This window comes from Cimex lectularius, unplaced genomic scaffold (assembly GCF_000648675.2).
Source record: "Cimex lectularius strain Harlan isolate CLEC.00 unplaced genomic scaffold, Clec_2.1 scaffold282, whole genome shotgun sequence".
In the NCBI taxonomy this organism is placed as follows: Eukaryota; Metazoa; Arthropoda; class Insecta; order Hemiptera; family Cimicidae; genus Cimex; species Cimex lectularius.
The window spans coordinates 534,681-557,880 of record NW_019392887.1 but is presented as its reverse complement, the minus strand read 5'-3'; the positions used below and the strand labels follow the sequence as shown (position 1 = coordinate 557,880).

The following is a 23,200-nucleotide window of genomic DNA, read 5'->3' as shown; positions in this document are numbered from 1 at the left end:
CATAAGGTCATTTAGGAACGACGACGGAAAGAAAAGACTTTTATTGCTCAAAAACACCGATTAGAAAACTTGAGAAAAATGATAAGCATGAAAAACAAAAAGGGAGAAAGACGAGCATACTTGACAACATAGAAATATAAACGGAAAACATCGTGAATACATAAATTAGCAGCAGGTTATATACATCATATTCGTCGATGATAACAAGAAACGAGCATAACACCAAAAAACCCTAGGCTTAATATACCAAAGACATAGTACATAGCCAACACAATATTTATTTTTCACGTACTTATATAAATATATAAAAAGGATACTGCCAAAAATAAATCATAGAGACCAACTACTAAAGTTGGCGAGAAACCAAAACCAAGCGATGTCAAATAAAAACAGCAATGTTAGGTAAAAAAATATAATTTGAAACCACCGACCTTACATGTTAATGGGTTTTTATTATATAATTTTTTATTTTGTGATTTTGATTGTTTTCTAATATTTTTGAAAAGAATTTGTACTTTTACATAGTTTTCAGTACTTCAAAAATGCATATGCCAAACAATACTAAATTATACATAATAGAGGACAAAAGCTGGTGTGTCTTTGTTGATGAACTTGATAGAACAAAGTTTGAAATTTGAGTTGATCCAATCATGAAAAAAGCTCGTCTTTTGCCCACAAGAGTGCTCCAGGGGACGGGTCCAGCCGGGAAATCAATAAATTGCAGCCGAGTGGGCTAAGCTTTCAGCACACTCGGATAGTTCTAAGGGGAAGCTCGAACCGAACGAACCTCTCTCCCTCAACTCGAACGTCTCCATCGTCGTCCGTGTCGAGGACCATTTTTGAAAAAATAAAATAAAAACGATCATGGATCAAGTCCGCATTTTAAAATATCAACCTCATTTCCCTCGCTCCGTCACTTTCAAATAGACAAAAATGAGAGCGATTGCCGTTTCGGTATGGATATTTATAAACCTTGTATTTTTCGGAATGTGCGGGTACATCTACCTGCTGTGGTCGCAGTACTGGCATTACATGACGAAAAGACAGCAGACGGCGGAAAACGAACTGCACAAGATCGACCATAGGCCGTTGGTCGACTACTATCACGTAAGTCCAGATAAAAACAAATAGGACGATCCAACTATTATCAAATATACAAACCCAATTTGTTTCCTGAATGAAATATTCGAAGAAAACCGGTTGTCATTTGCAGGAGAAGATGCCGATGGAAATTTTGCACATGCAGAGACAAGCGGTGTTGAAACAAGTTACGACACCAGCCGCCAAACAACGGCCGAAGCCCAGATTTAAAAGTCATCATAACAAACTAGAGTCGAACTGCGTTAACTGTGATTCTTCAACGACCAAAAGGTATTTCAGCAAAAAATAAATCCGACTTTAATCCTTAATCCTAACTTTTCATCTCGACCATTATTAGCTAGACGTCCGGACTAATTAATGCAAATTTTACCCCATTTTTTTATGGCACTGACAGCTACTATCGTTCCACCTAGTGACATGTTCTATATTGCCATGAACAAATTCTCAAGTGAAACTTGCGGCAAAGCAACATCTTTTAAAAAAGTTAATTTTTATTTAAACAAAAAGGTTTGAGAATTTTGGACGTTTCTTAATCTTCCTATCCTATTCCGGTTACAATTTTCCTGTATGTATTTTCGAATTTTTTTCTATATAGGTCATTTCCGATTGTTTAGAACTATCTGACTTATTCCGGGTAGATTTTTTTCAGTGAGTACTTTCAATATTTTTTTTCATTTCTGACGTTTAGGTCTTCCTATTAAATTTTTTCCAGTAGGTATTCTAATCTTTTTTTAAGCCTTTTTGTATTTTGGTCGTTTCCCATCGTATAGAACTGCCTTCGTTTAGATTTAGATTTTTTTCAATATGTACTCTCGAATTTTTGGTTTAATTTTAGTCATTTCCGATCATTTAGCTCTTCCTGTCCTATTCGGGTTAGATTTTATTCAGTATGTACTCTCAAATTTTTTTTAGTCTGGTTGCCGACTCGAATCCTTATTCCCTAGTTTTTCTTCCTATTTCTTATTCCATGGACGTATGGAAAAATTTATGCAAATTTTACCTAATTTTCTTGCCGCTATCCTGCTACGTATGTGACATGTATATAATTCCCGTATGATTTTTTTAATGTTAAAAAACGAAAATCTAAAGTATCTTCACTGAAATTGTTAAAAAATAAAATTATGTCATAAACTTATACAATTCGCAAGACAAGCCAAATATTAGATTACTTTTAATATATAAATAATTTTGTCGTTTTACATTTTTCACATTTTTGTCGTACTCATCTCCCATTTTTATTTGGAAACCAAAGCACAAACGTTAATATAATAAAAATGTCCAATTATAGGAAAAATTTATAAAGATGGCAGGACAATTTAAATCAGCTAATTACTCAGTATTAGTTATAAAACCTCCAAATTCTTCCTTTTTAAATAGCTTAATCTATTATTCGTTTATTCTTTATATATAATGTATTTACAATTTTAATTGACGCCCCCAAAAAATCATCGTCGAAACTATAAAAATTTCGATTTTTTTCTTCCCATATCTTTAATTTCGTTATAAACTAATTAACATTATATTCACGATTCTTTTTTAATATAATTAAATTTCTGGACAGAGGGGTTTCTTTGACATGATAATAATTGAATAATTCGTCGTAATTTAATTCCATCTTCTAAAATTAACTTATTTCTGTTGAATTATTAAAAGGTATTTCATTAATTATGTACATTAAATATTTGGTTAAGATAATGAAATAATATGACGACCTAAGATTTTTTCCCTTTTTTAAATCTAAAGACTATTTACATTTCAAATTTTTTATATTTAATTTCCTTTTCAAATAATTGTTCTTTAATTAGTTAAAGTTGGTAAAAAATTCAAAACTATATAAAAAATAGAATTCGATTAAGAATGAAAAGATTGTGATATTGCGTTTTTCCGCTTCAGAAGAGGAATAAATGACATTTGAAAGACCCAAGTTACTGAATTAAGTAGTGGCTTTGAATTTATTTTCAACCTGTCTGGGATTTGTACTTTCTTAAAACAACTTATTTTTTAAACAATATTAACTTTATTAAGAAGCTTATGCGCCTTTTAATAGGGTTATTTTTTCTTGAAATACACAACAAAAATCATTTAGAAAATCATGGTTTTTTTTTCCTTTCAGCACAATAACAGAAAGTACAAGTAGGTTTTCTTTAAAATGTATTTAATAATAATTTGTGGTAATTAGAGACCGTTAATCGATAATTAGTCAGAAATCGAGAGATGCGATCTGGTGTGATGTAGGTTTCAGAAAAACATTTTCTTTATCGTGCCAACGTTTCGATCTTTATTGAGGTCATCTTCAGGGCCTGGGATTTGCATTGTATAAATTCACTTTTCCACATCCTAAATGTATTTGTTAAATGTAAAAAATATTTGTAAATCTCAGGCCCTGAAGATGATCGCAATAAAGATCGAAACGTTGGCACGATAAAGAAAATGTTTTTCTGAAACCTACCTCACACCAGACCGCATCTCACGATTTCTGAATAATTATTGAACATTTTTAGCCTTCATGTCGTAAAACTAGTATATTAAGTTTTAATATAATGCAGGGGTGCACAAACTTGAACTGCTGGCGATCTACCTCAATATTTTTAGACTACTTACGATCGACTCTGAGAGGCTGCAAGTGTGTGTGATGCAGGGTTGTCGTACATACACGATACACCCTACCTACCTAGGTAGGGTGTACCGTAGCATATATAGATATTAGCTTTCTGCACAATATAGGTACATTATTTTAGTCAAGGTTTGGGTTAGGTTTAGTTAGGTTCTTCTCTACAATATCAATGAAAAAACTCATAGTTATTCAAAATTGCGAGTTTATNACTCATTTTCCACTATTTAATAATAAACTTTGTATCGACGTAGTATCGCCATCAAGTTACAATTCAGAATGACTCCAATTCCTGCAGGCACAACATTTATATCGGCGTGAACGAAAGTCTCGAATGTTCCCGTCAAACGCGCCGCCCGAAACTAGACTGTACTGTCTCTCGTTGTTTCTAGACTAGACTGTACTGTCTACTAGTCTAGAAACAACGCGGCTTTTCTTTGACAAGTGCCGCGCGTTCCTTTGATAAAGCCACCTTTTGCCGCAAGCAGTGTTATTTTATTACGTAATACATTTTTGTAGTTTAGTTACCTACCTACTTATTAAAAATTTTTTTCTTCTCGAGATCTACTCAAAAAGCACTCGCGATCGACCGTTTGAGCACTCCTGATATAATGCATCATTACCCATAACAGCTCGTCCTCTTAGGAGGTTACCGATGTGCAGTTTCATGTCTCCAATGCTGTCAACCTCAATCCTTACTTTTATGGGACTAGATGGGTCAGGTTTGGACAAGGTTGTCGTCTGACGGTAATCGTCTGAAATCGAATGGAACTATAAGCCATGACCAAAGCTGATAACTGATAAAATAAAGCAACCTTCTCTAGTCTTAGAAATATGTTAGAAATTCAATAATTCAGCAAAATGGGAAGAAGATTTTAATCTGTTGGTCACTTATTGTTTCGTACATACATACATGAGTATACAAGTAGAACATACATAATACGTACGTAAAAACATACATACATACATACGTACATACGTAAAAATACTTTGGTTGAATATAAAAAATATATTTTGCATTCCATAAATTCACTTTTCCTAAATGTATTTGTTAAATGTAAACAATGTTTGTAAATCCCAGGCCCTGAAGATGATCTCAATAAAGATCGAAACGTTGGCACGATAAAGAAAATGTTTTTCTGAAACCTACATCACACCAGACCGCATCTCACGATTTCTGAATAATTTAATAATAATAATTATTAATAATTAATAATCATGATGTTCATCAATATAAAAAATCTATTATTTTGTAGTATTGTATTAATTATCACATTATTAAAAAATTATGCTTTTATCAATGACTTAATAACAAATCGTAAAATGATTAGAATTTCTCGTGATAATGATGACGATTAACCGTGATTTTAAGTACGAAAAAGTAACTGTTTACAAAGTCACTTCCTTCATCGTAGTTTGAGATTCAATCATTTATAAATTCATAGATGTCTGCTTTTTCTACGGTTAAGCCTACCAAAAAAGAAAAAGTGCTGATTTGTTTTGTAGAAACGTATAACTATAAATTAAACAAATAATATGCATAAAAATACATTTTGCACGAATGTACACAGACTACTACACAAACAAAAAACACAAACGTACAGGACGAAAATATTTTATCCGCCCCAGAGGACCAAAAAAAAAAATTTATAAGAGTGTAATCAATTACAACACAAAAGAAGTAGATATTGAAAATTTTTCATGTCCATATACAATTTTTTTTTATAATGTAGTATATTAATTAATAATAAAGGGTTCATATTAATCCGAATAAGAATAGGCCATGCGAAGTTTAAACATAAGAGAGGTTTGATTGAAAAGTAGAAGTCCGTCATTTAAATAAGGTTGTTCCTTGTGTCTCACATAATTCTCTGGCTCCATATAGAGTAGTAATGCCATTCGATATGAGAACTGTGCTTGACGTCAGCGAATATTTGGGTGGTATTTTCGGAAGAAATATAGGTTTTATAGTATATAATTTATAGCCATCTAGTTTCGTATTTTTTCTGCATAATAAGATTGAATTTATCATGATGTGTAGTGTGAGAGGGCCAAGTTTTAATGAATGTATTTAATCATTTGTATTTCTATTTTATTATAAAACTGCATAAATAAAGTGAGATTTTTGCAACAAACTGGAGTTGAACTTGTTAACTGTGATTCTTCAACGCTCAAAAGGTAATTCGGAAAAAATAACTCCGACTCCATACCTTAATCATAATCCATTATACTTAGTGGACTGATCGACCGTATTACTTCATTCAATTAATTAATATGTTTTTATGTAAGGTTTTGGTCGGAATGAAAAGTTAGTGCCAAGAGCGGGATTCGAACCTCTAGCTCTAACCACTTGAGCTATCGTGACTGGTTAAAGCAGATGCGTATTGAGCCGAAGGTCGTGGGTTCGAATCCCGCTGGTGACACCAACTTTTCATCCGTACCAAAACCTTACATAAAAACAGATTAATTACTTAATCATAATATTGCTTCTTTTCCCTTATTACCGGGAAATCAGGACAAATGCAAATTTTACCTGATTTTTTTAATGAATTGATAGTTACATTTTTCCATGTATGGGGCAAGATTTTATTGTATATAGACTTGATGAACATCTATTTTGTGATTATTTTGTCGGTATATTGAGAATGAATTTATTAGTATGAATGTGAGTTTGAGCAGGTCAAGTTTGAATATATGAATTTAACATTACTTCTGTTGTATTATAAATCTGCATAAATTATGTGCAAGTTTGTGTTAGGTATTTGTTTTTTTTTATAATTATGAATTTATTTTTTATTTGAACATAAATTTACACCAATACATTAACAAATAGTTTAATAAGAGATAAATAGAAGGGGGAAGAATTTTATGAGAAACTAAACCGTGTAAAATAACACGTATGTATTACTAATTTTTAATTAACCACGAGTGGGTCAGTGGACTTACCGGATTACACGCATTACTCCACCTCCACAACTGATAACTTTATTTACTCCAGTTTAACTAAAAGATTTATTGTTTTTATTATCAGCGTGATCTCGCTGGGAACGTTCTCTGTAATACATAAAGAGTATAATAACGCTTAAAAATGTAATAAACGAATTTTCAAATAGATTTTATTAAATATTTTATTAAATATTATTCTGGCCGAACCCTAACCAAACGTTTTTCCCATCGTACGCTCTTTTCATCTCAAAGAAGCCGACTCGTAATACAAAAATGTCTTTCTATACCGACTTCCTTCCCAACCCCTTCAAAATCCAACGTATATAAACATAAAACAGCAATATCTCACTGGCACTCTCAACACGACACGCAAGAATGGCTCAATTACACAGAAGACAAACACTTTGAGTGAGTTGAAATACTTTGTTTGAATATAAAAAATATATTTTGCATTGATAAATATACTTTTTCCACACCCTATATGTATTTGTTAAATTTAAACAATGTTTGTAAATCCCAGGCCCTGAAGATGATCTCAATAAAGATCGAAACGTTGGCTCGATAAAGAAAATGTGTTTCTGAAACCTACGTCACACCAGACCTCATCTCACGATTTCCGAATAATCATAGACTAACGGTCACTAATCACCACACAATATTTAAAGCTATGCTCTCATTCCGTTTTAGTTAATTAAATTAAAATTCAGAATGGAAATAAGCACTGTTTCTATTTAGGCTGAGTTTTTAAGCTTGAAATACTAATTAACCGGATTAGAAAAATTATTTCATTTTGCAGTCGGTTAGTTGATAAATTGACGACAGCAGATTAATCAAGTTTACCATGGGCCGTCGGTTGTCGCTGTCTAAATCTCAATTCCGAGACAAACCGGCGACAGGAATTGATATTTTAGGTAATTAACTTTCAAAATCTATCACCATCAATTATCGCATCGAGTTCGATACGAGTTTACATTTTTTCCGAATAAAATGACGACAGTGATTGGATTAACGGTTGGCAGGATGTCACGCTGATGTAAATCAATCACAAATTGCCACATGGTACTGGCTCTAAAACTAAAAATTTTCAGGGGGGGAGGAAATAATTTATTTAACACCGACTTGCATATTATATTACAATCGGAATTCAAAACCGAATTTTTTCAATTGAAACTATGTTGATCGCTGAGGGTTCGAGGGTTGATGCAGTGTTGACACAGTTTCCTTTAAAATCGATCATACCTGGTACGCCTGTTGTCGCCATGAAACTACTTTCAAGTAATAACTGAGTTAAATTAAATATTAATTTTTAAGCCATTAAGATCTGTTCATTTTCATCTCAACGGAAATATTTCCTTTTTATTTTCGTCAAGTGATATGTATGTTTAAACAGACACATAACATTTAAATATAGAAATTATACATATAAAAACACATTTTAAAATGCAGAATTTAAACTACTACATAAAAAACCTGACAGGAATAAAATACTCTAGCTGTCCTAGAGTCAATGCTAAAACTACACAAGTCATACGATGATAAGTATGGTAAAAACACATTGAAATATTTCAATTAGATATAACTTTAGATAAAGTAAATTTATGCGATATATCTTTCAAAACAAAAACAAAAAAATCACATATTAGATCAAGTACGAATTACAGTTAATGCATAACGCCCAATAGTAGATTGACAGTAACCAAAAAAATATCCAGCCCGGAGGACCAAACAGTTAAACTGTCAGAATTTGAACAATCAAAACTAAATCAGTAAACACTTCGAACGATTACAAGAATAGTTAAAAAATGTATCTAATAAATATAATGTACCGTAAATCCATCCCGGAGGACCAATGAATACTAAATACACACAAGTCATAGAATTAAAAGTGTAGAAAAAATCATATTCATGTATTTAATTGCATATAATCATAGAAATAGTTGGAAATTTAGCTAATGTAAATATATATTTCTATGTTTGTCTTTTAAAAAAATGGACAGAATAGATCAAGTATTAATTACACTTGATATAAAGGTAGTAGTAAGTTATTCCTAGTCATATTAACAAATATATATATCCGGCCCGGAGGACCGAAACATTAAACCGTTATGCAGTAGTGTAATCAGGAACTTGAAAAAAACTTGAAACATGTAATATATATAATATATATATATTATATATACAGGGTGAATTGCTACTCGTGCTACAAACTTCTCCAGTAGATTCTTCACCCTAAAATGAACAAAAAAGTTCATATTGACCATGGTCCGATTCTCAACCATTTCAGAGTAATTTCGCTTTTTATCGATTTTGAAAGATATCACGTCCTGGCGTCGGAAAATCGTGATATCTTTTAATCTAAACATTTCTCTTAAAATCTATAAGCACCGTTGAAATCCCCGTTAATTTTTCAATAAGAAGATGAAGGTGGCAAAACGTTTGGGTCTTTCTTCCTTGACCTTCTAGCTGTTTGTAAACTTCTTAAGCATTACATACTAAATGGGCATTAAATTAAATTAAAAAATTTCAATGGAATTATGATTTTGATTCTCTCTAAAAATTAAATTGAAAAAAGGAAATTGGTCTGGTCTGACGTAGGGTTTAGAAAAACATTTTCTTTATCATGCCAACGTTTCGATCTTTGTTGAGATCATCTTCATGGCTCAAAGTGTTTGTTTTCCGTGTAGATGTGTCATTCTTGTGAGTCACTCTCAACACGACAAACAAGAATGATATCTACTCATAAAACAAACACTTTGAGCCCTGAAGATGTTCTCAGTAAAGATCGAAACGCTGGCACGATAAAGAAAATATTTTTCTAAAACCTACATCACACCAGACCGCACCTCACGATCTCCAAATAATCATTGGCTAACGGTCACTAAACACTACACACTCGGTCTATATTTTTTATTCTGAAAAATTCGGGCATTAGTACGAAATACGCGTAACATTCTAAGCATAGCAAGTTTTAATAAAATATGGCCAGCCCAATATATTCTAAACCATGTCCGGCCCGGAAGACCATAAGATCAATGTCTTAAGAAATAATTCGCAGCAAATTATTATTATTAAATACATGATGATAAATGTACAGATATTATCTCTAATAATAAAAATATATTTGACCAGGAATGTCTGGACAAAAAATTATTGATTCATTTATGTATATATTACACCAATCAGTACGATCTTCACTATTATATTTTAGAGCTTTCATACTTTCGAGATTCTTCTTTTAGTAACTATAGTATCTTTCGGATTTTTTACAAACGCTGGTCGAGTTTAATTAGCGATTTATCCAGGTTGCAACTTTAGCAGCCTTCGAATAGAATCCTCGTATTTTTGTGTAGAAAATCTTTCCCTATCTTTTCACTGAATAGTCAGCCCTAAGGACATCACCCTTAATTAAAGCGACCTTAATGTTATTTCATTAAAAACTAATTTAGGAAAAGCTTGTTCTCCTGTATTTAAAATATAATCAAAATAACTCATAGGTCTGTTTTTTAAAGAAGAAAATTAATTGACCTAAATTTTAGGATTCCAATGCAGGCATACCTTTTGGCGGAGTGACAATACTTTCCCCTACTTGCGTAAATCGTGAAAACGTTATGGACAAAGCCAACATCTGGACTGAGCCAATTCAAATTCTTTTTATCAGAAAGAAATGACCAGACCTGGCAGTTCGCCTCTTAGTCAAAAATATTTGTTTGAACAACCATAAATCTGGCGATTTCGTTTTAATTTTCCATGGCCAATAATTTACGGGTTTAGAAGGAATGGTCGAATTGTATGACTGGGAAAAAAGCTCATGCCCGTTCTCTAAATAGGAAAATGTACGGTCGAATCAACGGGCAAACAAAAAGCAATATTTTTGTCATCCACATTGAATCCAACAAATCTTCATCTAATTAAACATAAGATTAAAACCATTTTAAATTTTTTGCTATGTATTTTCATTGATTTTGCTGTGTAGTAACACTTATAAAGATTTTGATTTAAAATTTATTATTATTCGGAGATCGTGAGATGCGGTCTTGTGTGACGTAGATTTTAGAAAACATTTTCTTTATCGTGCCAACGTTTCAAACTTTATCGAGATCATCTTCAGGGCCTGGGATTTATAAACATTTTTAACTTTTACAAATACATGTAGGATGTGAAAAAATTAAAAATAATCAAAATTTAAAATTAAATAATTAAAAATTAAAATTTATTGCAGGTTTGCCTGATCTCGCTACAAAATTCAAACTGCAAGTAATTGACAAGTATCTTTAAAAACATAATGTTACAAAACGTATTTTTTAATCAAAATTGAAATTTTTTTTAATGATAGTTAAATTTTCTGAAATAGTAGTCATACAGTGAACAATTACAGTTCAACTGATAGCCGTTTAGTTGGTACAAACTTTAAAATCTAAATATTGAAAGACCTTTGAAAAATTTCAAAAATTTGAGGCGAATTTGAAACGGTATGCTTTGTACGTACATTTTTTTCATAGAGTATTTTACATCCCTCCCTCGCCTCTGAAAAAAAGTGAATCCTGGAAATACCATTCTCATACCATTTCAATGTTTTTAAATTTTACAACCTATAGGAAGTTTCGTCAAAGCGTAGAGAATTTTTGAAATTCTTCATTGATATTTCAATATTTCCATTTTATTCTTACATTATTTAAATTTTACATATTTCTGCGTACAGAAAATCTAAATCATCCCTTATGTATTTTTTTTTTATTTGTTAGACATAATCGCATAAGCCATGAATTAAATGGCCAAAATTTTTGAAAAACTAAATTTTATCGTAGAATTTTTTCGATTTGTATGTACCTTGTAACAATATTCATTTTACCCTTAAAGACCAACTTTCATTAGTACTTAATGCAAAAATCAGGTCTATTATACAATAATTCCCTGTTGTAGTTCGTTCCTACGGTTTGCACATATAAGTGCACATATATATATAAATAAAAGTAATACTGACTTACAATTAATTAGTCTTATTTTAATAATAATTTCGTGGGGGACCACGGTGGCTGAGTTATTAGAGCGTCCAATACGTATTTTCCACGCTAGTAGTCTGTTCCATTTTCACATAGCCAATGGACTTTTAATTGTGAAAAATATGGAAACAGTGTTGTTAAGTGGTTTGACCCCTGGTCTGCGACACACAACAGGTAGTTGGACAATAAGCCATTCTGTATGACAAGAATTACCGATTAATGATTTATATAAACTATAACATGCACTTGTCTGTACATACGCAACCACCCTCGGAGCTGTGGCCCCTACGGCGACGACGGGTGGTATAGTGTGGTTGAGGCTCGAGACCCCGAAACGCTCACCTGGAGTCCTCATCCACGGCCCTTTCTCAATCCAGGTTCTTTCATTCTATTCTATGACCCCCTCCCAACCCTTGGTTACAAGGGGGGTATCCAGGCGCAAAAATAATGGTGTCGCCTAGAGGGCTTGGCAACCTCTCTAAAGCACAAGCTGTACTCGTGTCGGCCTCGGGGAGGATCGGACGGCAGGGTATAGGCGTGGATGACGCGATGATTATGCTGGATAGTCCCTCGAATGCATGAGTAGTAGCGGTTGGGAGCGGGTAGTGATTCGGTTGCTCCTACTCGGGTATGCTTTGCACAGCTGTGCATATGACCGTCGTTGTTGCCTTGTGGGACACCGAAGGCGTAAGGCTATGGCGTTCCTCGAATGTAGGCTGAGCTCGATGGGAGGATTTACCGTAGGCGGTGCTCCTCTAGGGGTGGTTAGAAATTCCACTTTAAACGAAACCACGGCCAGAGCGGATCCTGAGGTTTCAACGCTAGAGGAGCCCCAATACTCTGGGAGATAGATTGGCCTTCTCTATATAGGGAGTGCGCGGGAGACCAGGCTGATGTACTTGGGCTTAGGTAGCCATTTTTCGCTCGGCATACGGTCTGATGTTTAATTCAGGCTCGGCCACTTGGAATGGGCAAGCGGAGAGCGAGTTTGTCTTGCCCCTCGGAGCTGGGCGGCCTCTACACCAATGCTGCGGCAGTAACACAATCCTTTCGTATGCGGAGGTGCGTCAGCTCTCTTCGTCAGCTCTGAGAATCAAAACGTCCAATAAGGCCTATGTGCAGGTGCGGACGTTAAAGATCCTCATTGTCCTTTTAAGGCGACCGAGTATGCAGGAAACTTATGTCTGTATATAGGTCCACGACCGGTGGTATAATGTGGTTAAGGCTCGGGGCTCTGAAAAGATGCACCTCGTGTCCTCATCCACCTTCCTCTCTCAGTCCAGTTCCTTCACTCTTTCCTGCGACCCCTCCCAACCCTTGGTTACAAGGGGGGTGTCCGGGCGCAAAATAATGGTGGGGACCTTCAAGACCCTCCGGAGGATCCAGAAGCGTTTTATTGGCCGGGTATGGCATCGGATGTGTCCAGGTATGTCTCCTGGTGTGAGGTTTGTCTGTCAATGAAGCCACTACAAAAACCACCAGCCGGCTGGATGGGGAGGCGGAGAGTCGCAACCAAACCGTGGGAGGTGGTCACCACGGATCTGATGGGACCCCTGCCCCTATCAACGCGTCAGAATCGATTACTGCTATTAATTTCCGACTACTTTTCGAAGTACACGGTCCTCATCCCACTCAGGAAGGCGACATCGAAAAATGTGGCAGACCATATTGAAGAAAAAATGTTTCTCGCCTTTGGGGTGCCACGGGTAGTCATCTGCGATAACGGGGTTCAGTACCGTGGACGAAAGTTTACTACCAAAATGTCGGAATACGGAATGAAGACATGGTACACGGCGCTATACCACTCGCAGGCTAACCCGACAGAACGAGTAAACCGGGTGATAAAGTCGATGTTGGCATCTTACATTCGAGACAATCAGAGGCTCTGGGCTGATGGCTCTGAGAGATAGATTGGCCTTCTCTACCTAGGGAGTGCGCGGGAAACCAGGCTGATGTATTCTTTGCGCGCGGCATACGGTCTGATGCTTAATGCATACCCGACCACTCGGAATGGGCAAGCAAAGATCGAGGTTTGTCTTGGCACCTCGGGGCTGCATGGCCTCTACACCAATGCTGCGGCAGTAACACACTTCTGTCGTATGCGTCAGCTCTCATCTCGAGAATCAAAACGTCCGATAAGGCCTACGTGCCAGGTGCGGACGTTAAAGATCCTCATTGTCCTTGTAATCCTTGTAAGGACGACAGAGTATCCGGGAAGCAATGTCTGTACATACGTCCACATGTACAGAGTTTAGCCTGTCGAAGCCACTTCTCCCAGTCCACAGTTAATTTCGACATTCCTTATTGTACTATTTACGACACCTCGAGTGTTGTCTTGGATCGGTCTTCCGTATTATCCGTCCAACCGCCGAAGTTGGCTCCAGGGGCATTCAAGCGCTAGGTTATTTCAGCCCCCGAAATAATCAGTTCCTAAAACCAAACCCATTCATTCTCTCACGCATTCTTAAATATATTCTTTCTTATTTACCATTTATTCAATTAGGCTACCGGAGTTCCCGATATTACACCTATTGTATAAATGATTTAGGGGGGGTATTCAATGTTCCCCCATCAGACCTCTCACACTAAACATTCACGCAAAAAATTACATTCACTCTCAACACCCTTTAGGGACACAAAAATGCATTATATACAATCAAACAACCCTCCAGATAATCGATGCTAGATCTTTAGGATGGCCAAATGTAGGTCTGAGGGATAGAACCAAAGGTAAATTTGGAAGTCTGCATAATGGTGGTAGTTACAGTTCTTGATGGAGTTGGAGAGGCCGTTAATGTATATACTAAAAAGGATGGGTGAGATGCTACAGCCTTGGGGAACGCCAGATTTTAATAGGAGGAAGGAGGATGTACGTCCGTTGGGAATAGGAGACGATTGATGAGATAGGAGTGGAACCAACGAAAAGTATTATTGAAGAAGGAATAGGATACTAGTTTGGATAGGTCATCAGTGGGCGATGGAATCAAAGACTTTGGAAAAGTCAAGAAATTAGATAAAATTTACAAATTAAATCACAATAAATAAGCAAAATGAAATAAAAAATAATTCTTTGAAGTATTTGATACAGTATAACGTAGTCAAACTTATTTTCTTTTCTTGTGTGCCTGATTCAAACAAAAAGAAAAAGAACTAATAAAAAGTTTAATATAAACGATGTAACTACATGCCAGGTCGGTGTATCGTATAATATTAAATTTGTAAAATTAAAAAAATATTTACGACAATTTTTTTTCTTGAAAGTAGAATATATTACTATTTTCTACTAGGGCATCATCAGAAAACCTTCAAACGATCAATCTTGAATAAATGGATGGCTGACACTCAACCTACTCCTATTCAAATCAAAGTTGATTGATGAAAACACGTATCGTCGATTTTTTATTGACTTTTTAAATAAGTATTCTTGACCGAATCGAATTTGAACCAAATTGAAAATGTTTGTTACGGCTATACGCTTGTTACTAAATGTTACGAAGTTAGTAACTCGTTTTCTTAACTCCACACACGTCCAAATTGAGAAATTGCAACCTCAAACTTTTAAATAAAGTTCACCTCATGTTTTCCTTCTCCTTGGACAATACATTTGTTCCTGTGCCAAAGCATTTTTTTTAATAATGTTGACTTTTGTTTGTTTTTGTTCTATAACAGAATAGCGGCATTTAAAAATAGATTAATCATACGGCTAAGGAGCGTATTGCACGACGAGAGCAACGTGTTCAAAACAAAAATCGACAACCCGTACAACGTGGAATACCACGGGCTGCAGAAATCTTCCAACATCCCCCCTCACCAGCTTCTTTGTAGATTTAATAAAACTGTTCCGTACGTTCCAACAATTACAGGGAAAGAGAGTGCCTTTCAGTCCTCCCCGGTCAGATTTGCTGTACCAAAGACCAAACTGATCGAGGACTACGAACATTACAATAACTGTGCAATAGTCTCCAACTCGGGGGCGCTAAACGGCTCAAATTTAGGTAAATTAATCGGTAAGTTGGATCCTTTTATCACTTATCTTCCCGAATGACCTCATCAGTTTGATTTTTACCGCAGATAGTCACGATTTAGTTCTCAGGTTTAACCACGCTCCGACTATAGGGTATGAAAAAGACGTCGGTCGAAAAACAACAATTAGAATATTAAACTCTCAAGTTGTCTCTAAAAAACACTTCAAGTTTTTAAAGAACAAGATGTACAGCGGTATAAAAATACTGGTATGGGACCCGTGTAACTACACTTCAACTTTAACACAGGTAAACGTCGAAATTTTACGTTTTGTCATTTTACAATGAACAAATGATTTTGTTTACAGTGGAAAAACAAGCCAGACTTCGATGTTTTCACACCTTATGTGAAGCACAGGAGAGCGAAGCCGAAGACGAATTTGCACCTACTCGATCCGAGGATACTCTGGACGCTGTGGGACTTCATCCAAGCTCATACGTCAGTCAGGATCCGACGAAATCCACCTTCATCAGGGTTTTTAGGTAATATATTACACATTTTTTGTTTCCATAGGTATAATTATAAATTATATTTTAAGAATAAATTTTAAGAAAAAAAAATCCTAAAAAACACCGACAATAAGACAAAAATTTAGTAACATCTATTCAGTTTTTTCAGTCTTCTGATAAAAATTCATTAACTATTTCATTTAACACCGGTTAATTACTAATAGAGTTTCAGAGAAATAATAAAAGCACTAAAGAACGAGGGTCTAAGGGTCAACCCTTGAGATATGCATATGAATGTGAATCATGACGACCACATAAGCTTGACTGATTTCATGTTACAACAATGCTTTGATTTTAGCCAAACCTGCATCACTTGAAATCATCACTCGAACAAATTTGAAACTTAAAAGTTGTACAACTTAAAAAAAGTCAAACCATCGGAACGTTAGAAAGAAGTCTTTCAATTAATTAAGGTTTTTAGTTGAGATGAAAAAGTCAGTGTCACGGGTGAGATTCGAACTCGCTCGTAACCCTGACTTTATTTATTAATTAAAAATTCATTAATTGAAAGTTATTCATTAAGTTTACGGCTTTTTATCAGATCTGAAAATTTGACACTTTATGCCAACCGAGGACCTGTTCCTCTGTTTGTATTCTTCCTGCCAATATCTGTTCAGATTTCTAAACAATAAAATATAGATTTGTGTTATGATAAATCTATGTAAACTTATTGGATCAAATAATGGATCCCATCCTAACTGCTATTGTACTCAAAGATTTCAGTCAAAAGTCATAAATGTCTACACTGTTTTCTAATTATCCAACCTCATCGTACAGAGTGAAGTATACATGGCCGTGTCTCTTGAAGTTTGTGATTATTAAAAAACAGAGCGGGTGCAGTTTTGATGTTCTTAAGTGAGTCGCTATTGAAAGAATGTTTGTTTTCTCTACCTTTGTACCGCTGTTCTAGTGTTAATTTTGTAATTACATATAAAGGTGGAAAAGTGATTAAAGAATAACAGTTTTGAGCGTGAGTATTCTTTTGTAAATTTGCAAGAGAATTGAGTGTGACAAAAAAAAAGTTTACGACCAGCGACGAGCTTTGAGCACCACCGATTGCAGTGCGAGCAAAGCGAAACGATCTGATGAGTCCAGGGTTTATTGGGCCACTAAATGACCTCAAAATCCTGTATAACTTTACCCGGGTATAACGTTAGACTCTAAACTGCACTTGTTAACATAAACAACAAAGACAGCCAAGGGCTGGACTAAAAATTATTCCAGTGGGAAACCCGTAATCTCTATCTTCCGGTGGGAATTATTTTTTTACCAACTTTTCCCGGTGAATTATGGCCGGAGTGGTATCAACGCACTGGTGAAAACGGGCTTTTTCCGCTGATTCTTGATCGCTTGGTGTTTTTGTCAGTTTCCCACTTTTAATGCTGGATTTTTATGTTGAAGTTTAACTAATTTGATTTTCTATGTAAAAACATTTTTTTTTCAGGTATCGCCTTGCTTCTTCCGCATTGCAGCAAAATAAGGTTGTTCGAATATATCCCGTCGCTTCGAATGACACCCAGGTGTCATTATTTCGACAACGAGGTGGATTCGTCCTGCACTTTTGGAGTCTGGCATCCTTTGGCCGCTGAAAAAATCCTCTCTCTCGCCATGAACGAAGAAGACGACTTTACGACTTATCACACCGGGTTCATAACCATTTCCGGTTACGACTCCATCAAATGCGGAGCTTAAATGGAATTTAACAAGCTTAAAAAAATACGAATTGTGCTGAAGCCTTATTTTGAAAAAAAAATCCAAAAACCAGTCTTCCCCCAATAAATATTCTTTGTAAAATTTTATCGGTGTATAAAAAATGTCTTTATTAAATGTTAGCGACTTGTATGTGATAGAACAAAAAAGTATGGCAACAATTTAATATTACAACGAACTTATTTTTTACGTTGTAAATGCTCTAGAATCAAGCATGTAAAAATTAATTAATTATACGTAATAAAATTTATTTTGAAAATAGTGAATATTTATTAATTTATTAGAATTTGTAAATTTAATATTTTCAACTACATATCAACTGCCTGTTTGTATTTGTAGAAAACAATTTCGTAATGAAATTTTCCAAAATTAGAAGTCTGTTGAAAGCTACACTGAGAGGCAAAAATGTTTCCTCGTGTTTTTAGTAAATACTTGCAAACATAATTTTTATTTTGTTTGTTTGTTTACTGTACATTTTTTAAATAAATAAATAAGATATGGCTAAATAAAAAAGTAAACTGAGTAAAACAAATTTACCAGAAATGTTGCTATAGAAACAATGAAGATAATATTTAATTCAGTAGTAGTAATTTACTCATCAACTTGACAGAGTTACAGATTTTATTACTTCATGCTCGTAAACTGTACGCGACTGGAGTGTTTCTAGTTTTTTTTTTTTTTTTTTTTCAAGCCTTCGACAAAATACGGCATGAGGGATTATTATACCAATTAAAATTATTTTTACCCCAGGTCTATTATCTGATTATACAATCATACCTTAAAAAGAGATTTTTCTCAGTAAACCAGGGTAAGGAGACTTCTGAGATGGAAGAGGTGTGCCGCAAGGATCAATACTCGCTCCGCTGTTGTTCACAATTTTTACTTCTGATATGCTCACAAATGAGAATGCACTTACTGCCACATATGCAGATGACACCGCCATATTAAAAAGTCATCCCTTTTCTACACAAGCTTCACTTATGTTACACCACATTCAACAATTGAAAAGTGGAGCAATCTTTTAACCCCTCAAAGTCACAACATATCACTTTTACACTTCGCCGTAAGACTTGTAGTATATATTTATACAATTGACCTGATCCTCAATCCGACAAAGTTAACAATTTAGGACTTACATTGATAGAAGACTAACTTGTAATCCACACACGCGATTTTAAAAAACAGACACTCAACAAAGATATAAAATGGTTTATTACCTACTCAACAATCAAAATTACCATTAAAATCAAAACTTACGACATACACATACCTACTCAAACCTATTTGGATGTATGGGTGCCAAGCTTATGGATCGGCCAGTTATTCGATATCTACGTAATATTCCAAGATTACAAAGTTTTCAATCCAAGAATTTTAAGACTAATTGCTTCTGCCCCTTTTACGTAAACAATAACGCACTTCATAGAGATCTTCACATGCGAACAGTTTTTTCATCAATCAAAACATATTAGTATTATATAGTAATAACATATTAGGCCCAACACTACCACCTAAACGTCTGAAAAGAATATGGAGAAAAAATAAGAAAAAAGAGAAAATTATATAAGAGACCTCTTAAATGATAAATATCATTTTATTGGTCCAATGGATAGCTTTCTCTATTAAATGTACGCCCGAAATGTCACAAAACATAAATTGAAATCCAATCGCTGGTTGTATATAATACATGTACAGTTGTAGATACAAATATATGAAGTAATTAATTTTTTAAAAAATCAGTACGGAGTATTTCCTCCTCTTGCGTTTGTTTTGAAGCTGTGGAATATTTTCATTCCCCTCCAACAGTGCCTTTCTTAATTCTTGCAAATTCTCTGGCATCATTGGGCAACTTTTTACCCTCTTCGGTAACCCCCTTTTACCCTCTACTCGTCCCAAAGTTGTTTAATGTGGTTTCGGCGGGACTACATGCTGGCCATTCAAACATTGCATGTGAACGGGTTGTATGGGGCCTAGCAATGTCATACATAAAAATAAAATCGCCAATTAGTAGCATACAAGGAACAACTTCTGATAACCATCTTCAATGCACGCGCAGCTGTTAAGGAACCATCCATGAAAGTCAAGTTTGTGCGACCTTCCGTAGAGCCTGCCTAAATCATCACCACCTTCACAGTTTCTCCGGAGTGAAAAGGTTGAGGGGATATAATATAGCTCTCTTGTTTTTCTCCAAACCCTCTATCAGCAGTCAGAAGATATATCAAACGAAACTTTGATTCATACGAAAACAAGATTTAAGTCGAGTCTTTCGCAGACCAATTGAAGTGATTGCGAAACTTAACCGAGCTGTTCTTTGCCTTGTCAGAAATTCTGGACCAATAGAAGGCCTCCTCACACGTAAGCCAGCTTCTGAAAGTCTTCGCCTTGCAGTGCGTAAACTGACAATCAGGTTGTTGAAGTCGTCGCTTGATCTCAACAGCTGTAAAATATCGATTACGGAGCACATTCGAAACAATAAAACACCCTCTGATATGACACGTTGGCGACCTGAACCCTGCCTCCGCCAGTAACCTCCAGCATCTTGGTAGCGATGGAAGACCCTTCGGACAGTTGTTTAGGGAATGTTAAGCACCCTGGCCTCATAAGCTTGACTGATTTCATGTTACAACAATGCTTTGATTTTAGCCAAACCTGCATTACTTGAAATCATCACTCGAACAAATTTGAAACTTAAAAGTTGTACAACTTAAAAAAAACCAAACCATCGGAACGTTAGAAAGAAGACTTTCAATTAATTAAGGTTTTTAGGTGAGATGAAAAAGTCAGTGTCACGAGTGGGATTCGAACCCACGATCATCACGACTTTTTCATCTCAACTAAAAACTTAATTAATTGAAAGATGTTAATTGGTCAAGCGGACCACGAAACTAGTGAATTTAATAAGTTAGAACGATGCTTTAAAAAAACCAACCAAGAAAAAATACTGTTCAAAAATTTATTTACACAATCCAATTGTAAACAAAAGTGGGAGATTTTATCTAAATTTTATTTATTTCCATTCCTTTAAAACAAACCAAATATTGGTGTAAAGTAATAAATGGGGGATTGTATAATATTATGAAAATATTAGGGTGGTCTTTTTTTGCCTCTCAGTATACATTATACAATAAATAAGCATAACTACATGATCGCAATTTGCAAATAACATGTTAGTTAAAGTTAACCAACCACAATTATAATTAATTAAGGTTTTTAGTTGAGATAAAAAAGTCAGTGTCACGAACGGGATTCGAACCCACGACCTTCGGCTAGATACGCCGCTGCTCTACCACTTTAGCTATCGTGACCTCGATCCACTCGGACACTAACTTCCCATCTCATCCCTACCTTTTGAATGTTCCCTCCTTTTTGCCATTTTGCAATTTTTTATCTCAACTAAAAGCCTTAATTAATTATAATATATTAATTGGTCAAGCGGACCACGAAATTAGTGAATTTAATGAGTTAACCACAATGCGTTCGTACATTTCTAATAGAAATTCAGGAAAATCCATTACCAATATGTTTTGAAATTTTTAAATCTTATTTAAATTTATTGACCGTTAATCCATATTGGCTTAGTGGTCTAATTGACCATATTAATTATTCTAATTAATTATTTTTTATCTAAGGTTTTTGGTTGAGATGAATAATTAGTGCCCGCTTATGACACTAACTTTTCATCTCAACCAAAAACCTTAGATAAAAGGAATAATCAATTGGATTTATTGAGAGTAATAAGCATATTTTACGATAAATTATGCAAAGTGGATTGCAAGTTTATATGCGGATTTAAGCCACAACAAAACGTTGGTCTAAGTCGACTGGCACGTGAGACGTTAAGTTTGTGGATTTTTGTTTCGGGGAAAGTAGCGGAACTGATCCCTATAATCACAACATTTATTCAAGAATTACAACGTTGCTACATATATTTCTAGGTTCAGTAAGTTGTTTTCCTTTACAGTCCACAATCTACGATCATTTTAACTTAAGACAGACCATTTTATTTATTAAATTTTTCAGTTCGTGGAAAAACATAAGAAAAATCTCGATAGAACATAATTGCATTTTAATGACTAACGGAGACACTAATGATTGATTTTTGATTTATACCCAAATCTGCACATATATGCCACCCACTCCTCTGTTTGAAGGCCCTGACGGAAGTCATTGACACTAATGACCTGACCCTGGCTTGGATCTCTGGGCACTCGGAGCATAGAGGTAACGAAAAGGCCCCAATGAGTGGGCAACATGAACTCTCTAGATCCTGAATCCTACTGTGGCTTAGGATGGATCCACAAAGGATACATCTTAAAATAGATTCTTAAGGAATACAAAACCTGGTGGAACAATACCACAGTCATGAGACACACGAAGAGATTCATAGAAGGACCATCCGCAAAACATACAAAGGAAGGCAAGCGCAACCGAACCAGGATTCTGGTTGGACTCCTGACAGGGCACTGCCACTTAAGATAGCACGTGCATCGGATAGAAGTACAGACAGAAGAAACACTGTGCAGATACTGCCAGGAAGAGGAGGAGACCGCAGTGCTCTGTAGGTAAGGTCTATGCAGGTGAGGTTCTTGCAACTAGGACAAGAAAAACCACAAGCAAGATCCTACACTAAGGGACCGCTGGCAAGGCTATAGAGGTTGCTTAACAACCTGAAGCTGGCCAGTAAGTTATTAAAAAACAGGGGAGAACAGTAGATCTACTCAGGTCGAGGTGCAGAAGGCTTTTTGGCAGCCTCTTTTATCTATATCCCTATTCCTATCCCTCTGTTTCGGTGGTCCGCGACAGACCTCGGTCTTATACGTACCACAGACAAAGATCCAGGGTATATATCGCAAACTAGGTCATTTCATCGTCTAACGCATGCAGTTTTAACCAAGTAATATTCACTTTCTCATTCTTTCCTAAATACATTTTTATTTGCATACCACACTAGCTCTGCATATGGAACCAGGAATAACACCCTTGAGTGGACTCATTAAGCAACCTTTCTCTGCATGCCGGTCGCATATGCGAGCTTTGGTCCAGAAGTTTTGTCCATGTTTCAACCGCGTATGGACGACTTGAGTCGGATTAAGATGAATCTTCGTCTACGGACTCTCGGGGGCGAGCCCCACTGAAGCTGCCACCTTCCTTTACTACACTCTTTATTGCTTGATTAGTATCAACGGGTCGGATCGCGATAGTGCGATAGTAAGGTCTGGAGAGTGGACCCAGACAACTACTACTGTTTTTTCGAGACGCTCCAACTCAGCGTGTCTTTGGAACAAAAATACGACGAGAGG

At 35.5% G+C, this 23,200-nt stretch overlaps 1 protein-coding gene across 3 annotated transcripts; it reads left to right on the top strand.

The window, feature by feature from the left end:
- The first annotated feature begins 777 nt into the window (after positions 1–777).
- On the top strand, positions 778–18,122 carry LOC106664182 (beta-galactoside alpha-2,6-sialyltransferase 2). Of its 3 annotated transcripts, none has more exons than XM_014389639.2 (6): positions 778–1,107; positions 1,214–1,371; positions 15,328–15,653; positions 15,730–15,929; positions 15,989–16,163; positions 17,635–18,122. In XM_014389639.2, exons 1-6 carry the CDS (start codon positions 934–936, stop codon positions 17,880–17,882), a joined length of 1,281 nt encoding a protein of 426 aa, XP_014245125.1. In that variant the 5' UTR covers positions 778–933; the 3' UTR covers positions 17,883–18,122. The 3 variants fall into 3 exon arrangements, with proteins under 3 accessions (XP_014245125.1, XP_014245126.1, XP_014245124.1); XM_014389640.2 differs by having other exon boundaries at positions 15,328–15,665; positions 15,745–15,929; XM_014389638.2 differs by having other exon boundaries at positions 15,328–15,665.
- The last annotated feature ends 5,078 nt before the right edge of the window (positions 18,123–23,200 follow it).

Bases quoted from the DNA above. Each gene is read 5' to 3' on its own strand.
- LOC106664182 (XM_014389638.2), top strand. From the start codon at position 934: ATGAGAGCGATTGCCGTTTCGGTATGGATATTTATAAACCTTGTATTT. The intron at 1,108-1,213 runs GTAAGTCCAGAT...TGTCATTTGCAG, and splicing joins CGTTGGTCGACTACTATCAC to GAGAAGATGCCGATGGAAAT. The intron at 15,666-15,729 runs GTAAGTTGGATC...TTTTTACCGCAG, and splicing joins AAATTTAGGTAAATTAATCG to ATAGTCACGATTTAGTTCTC.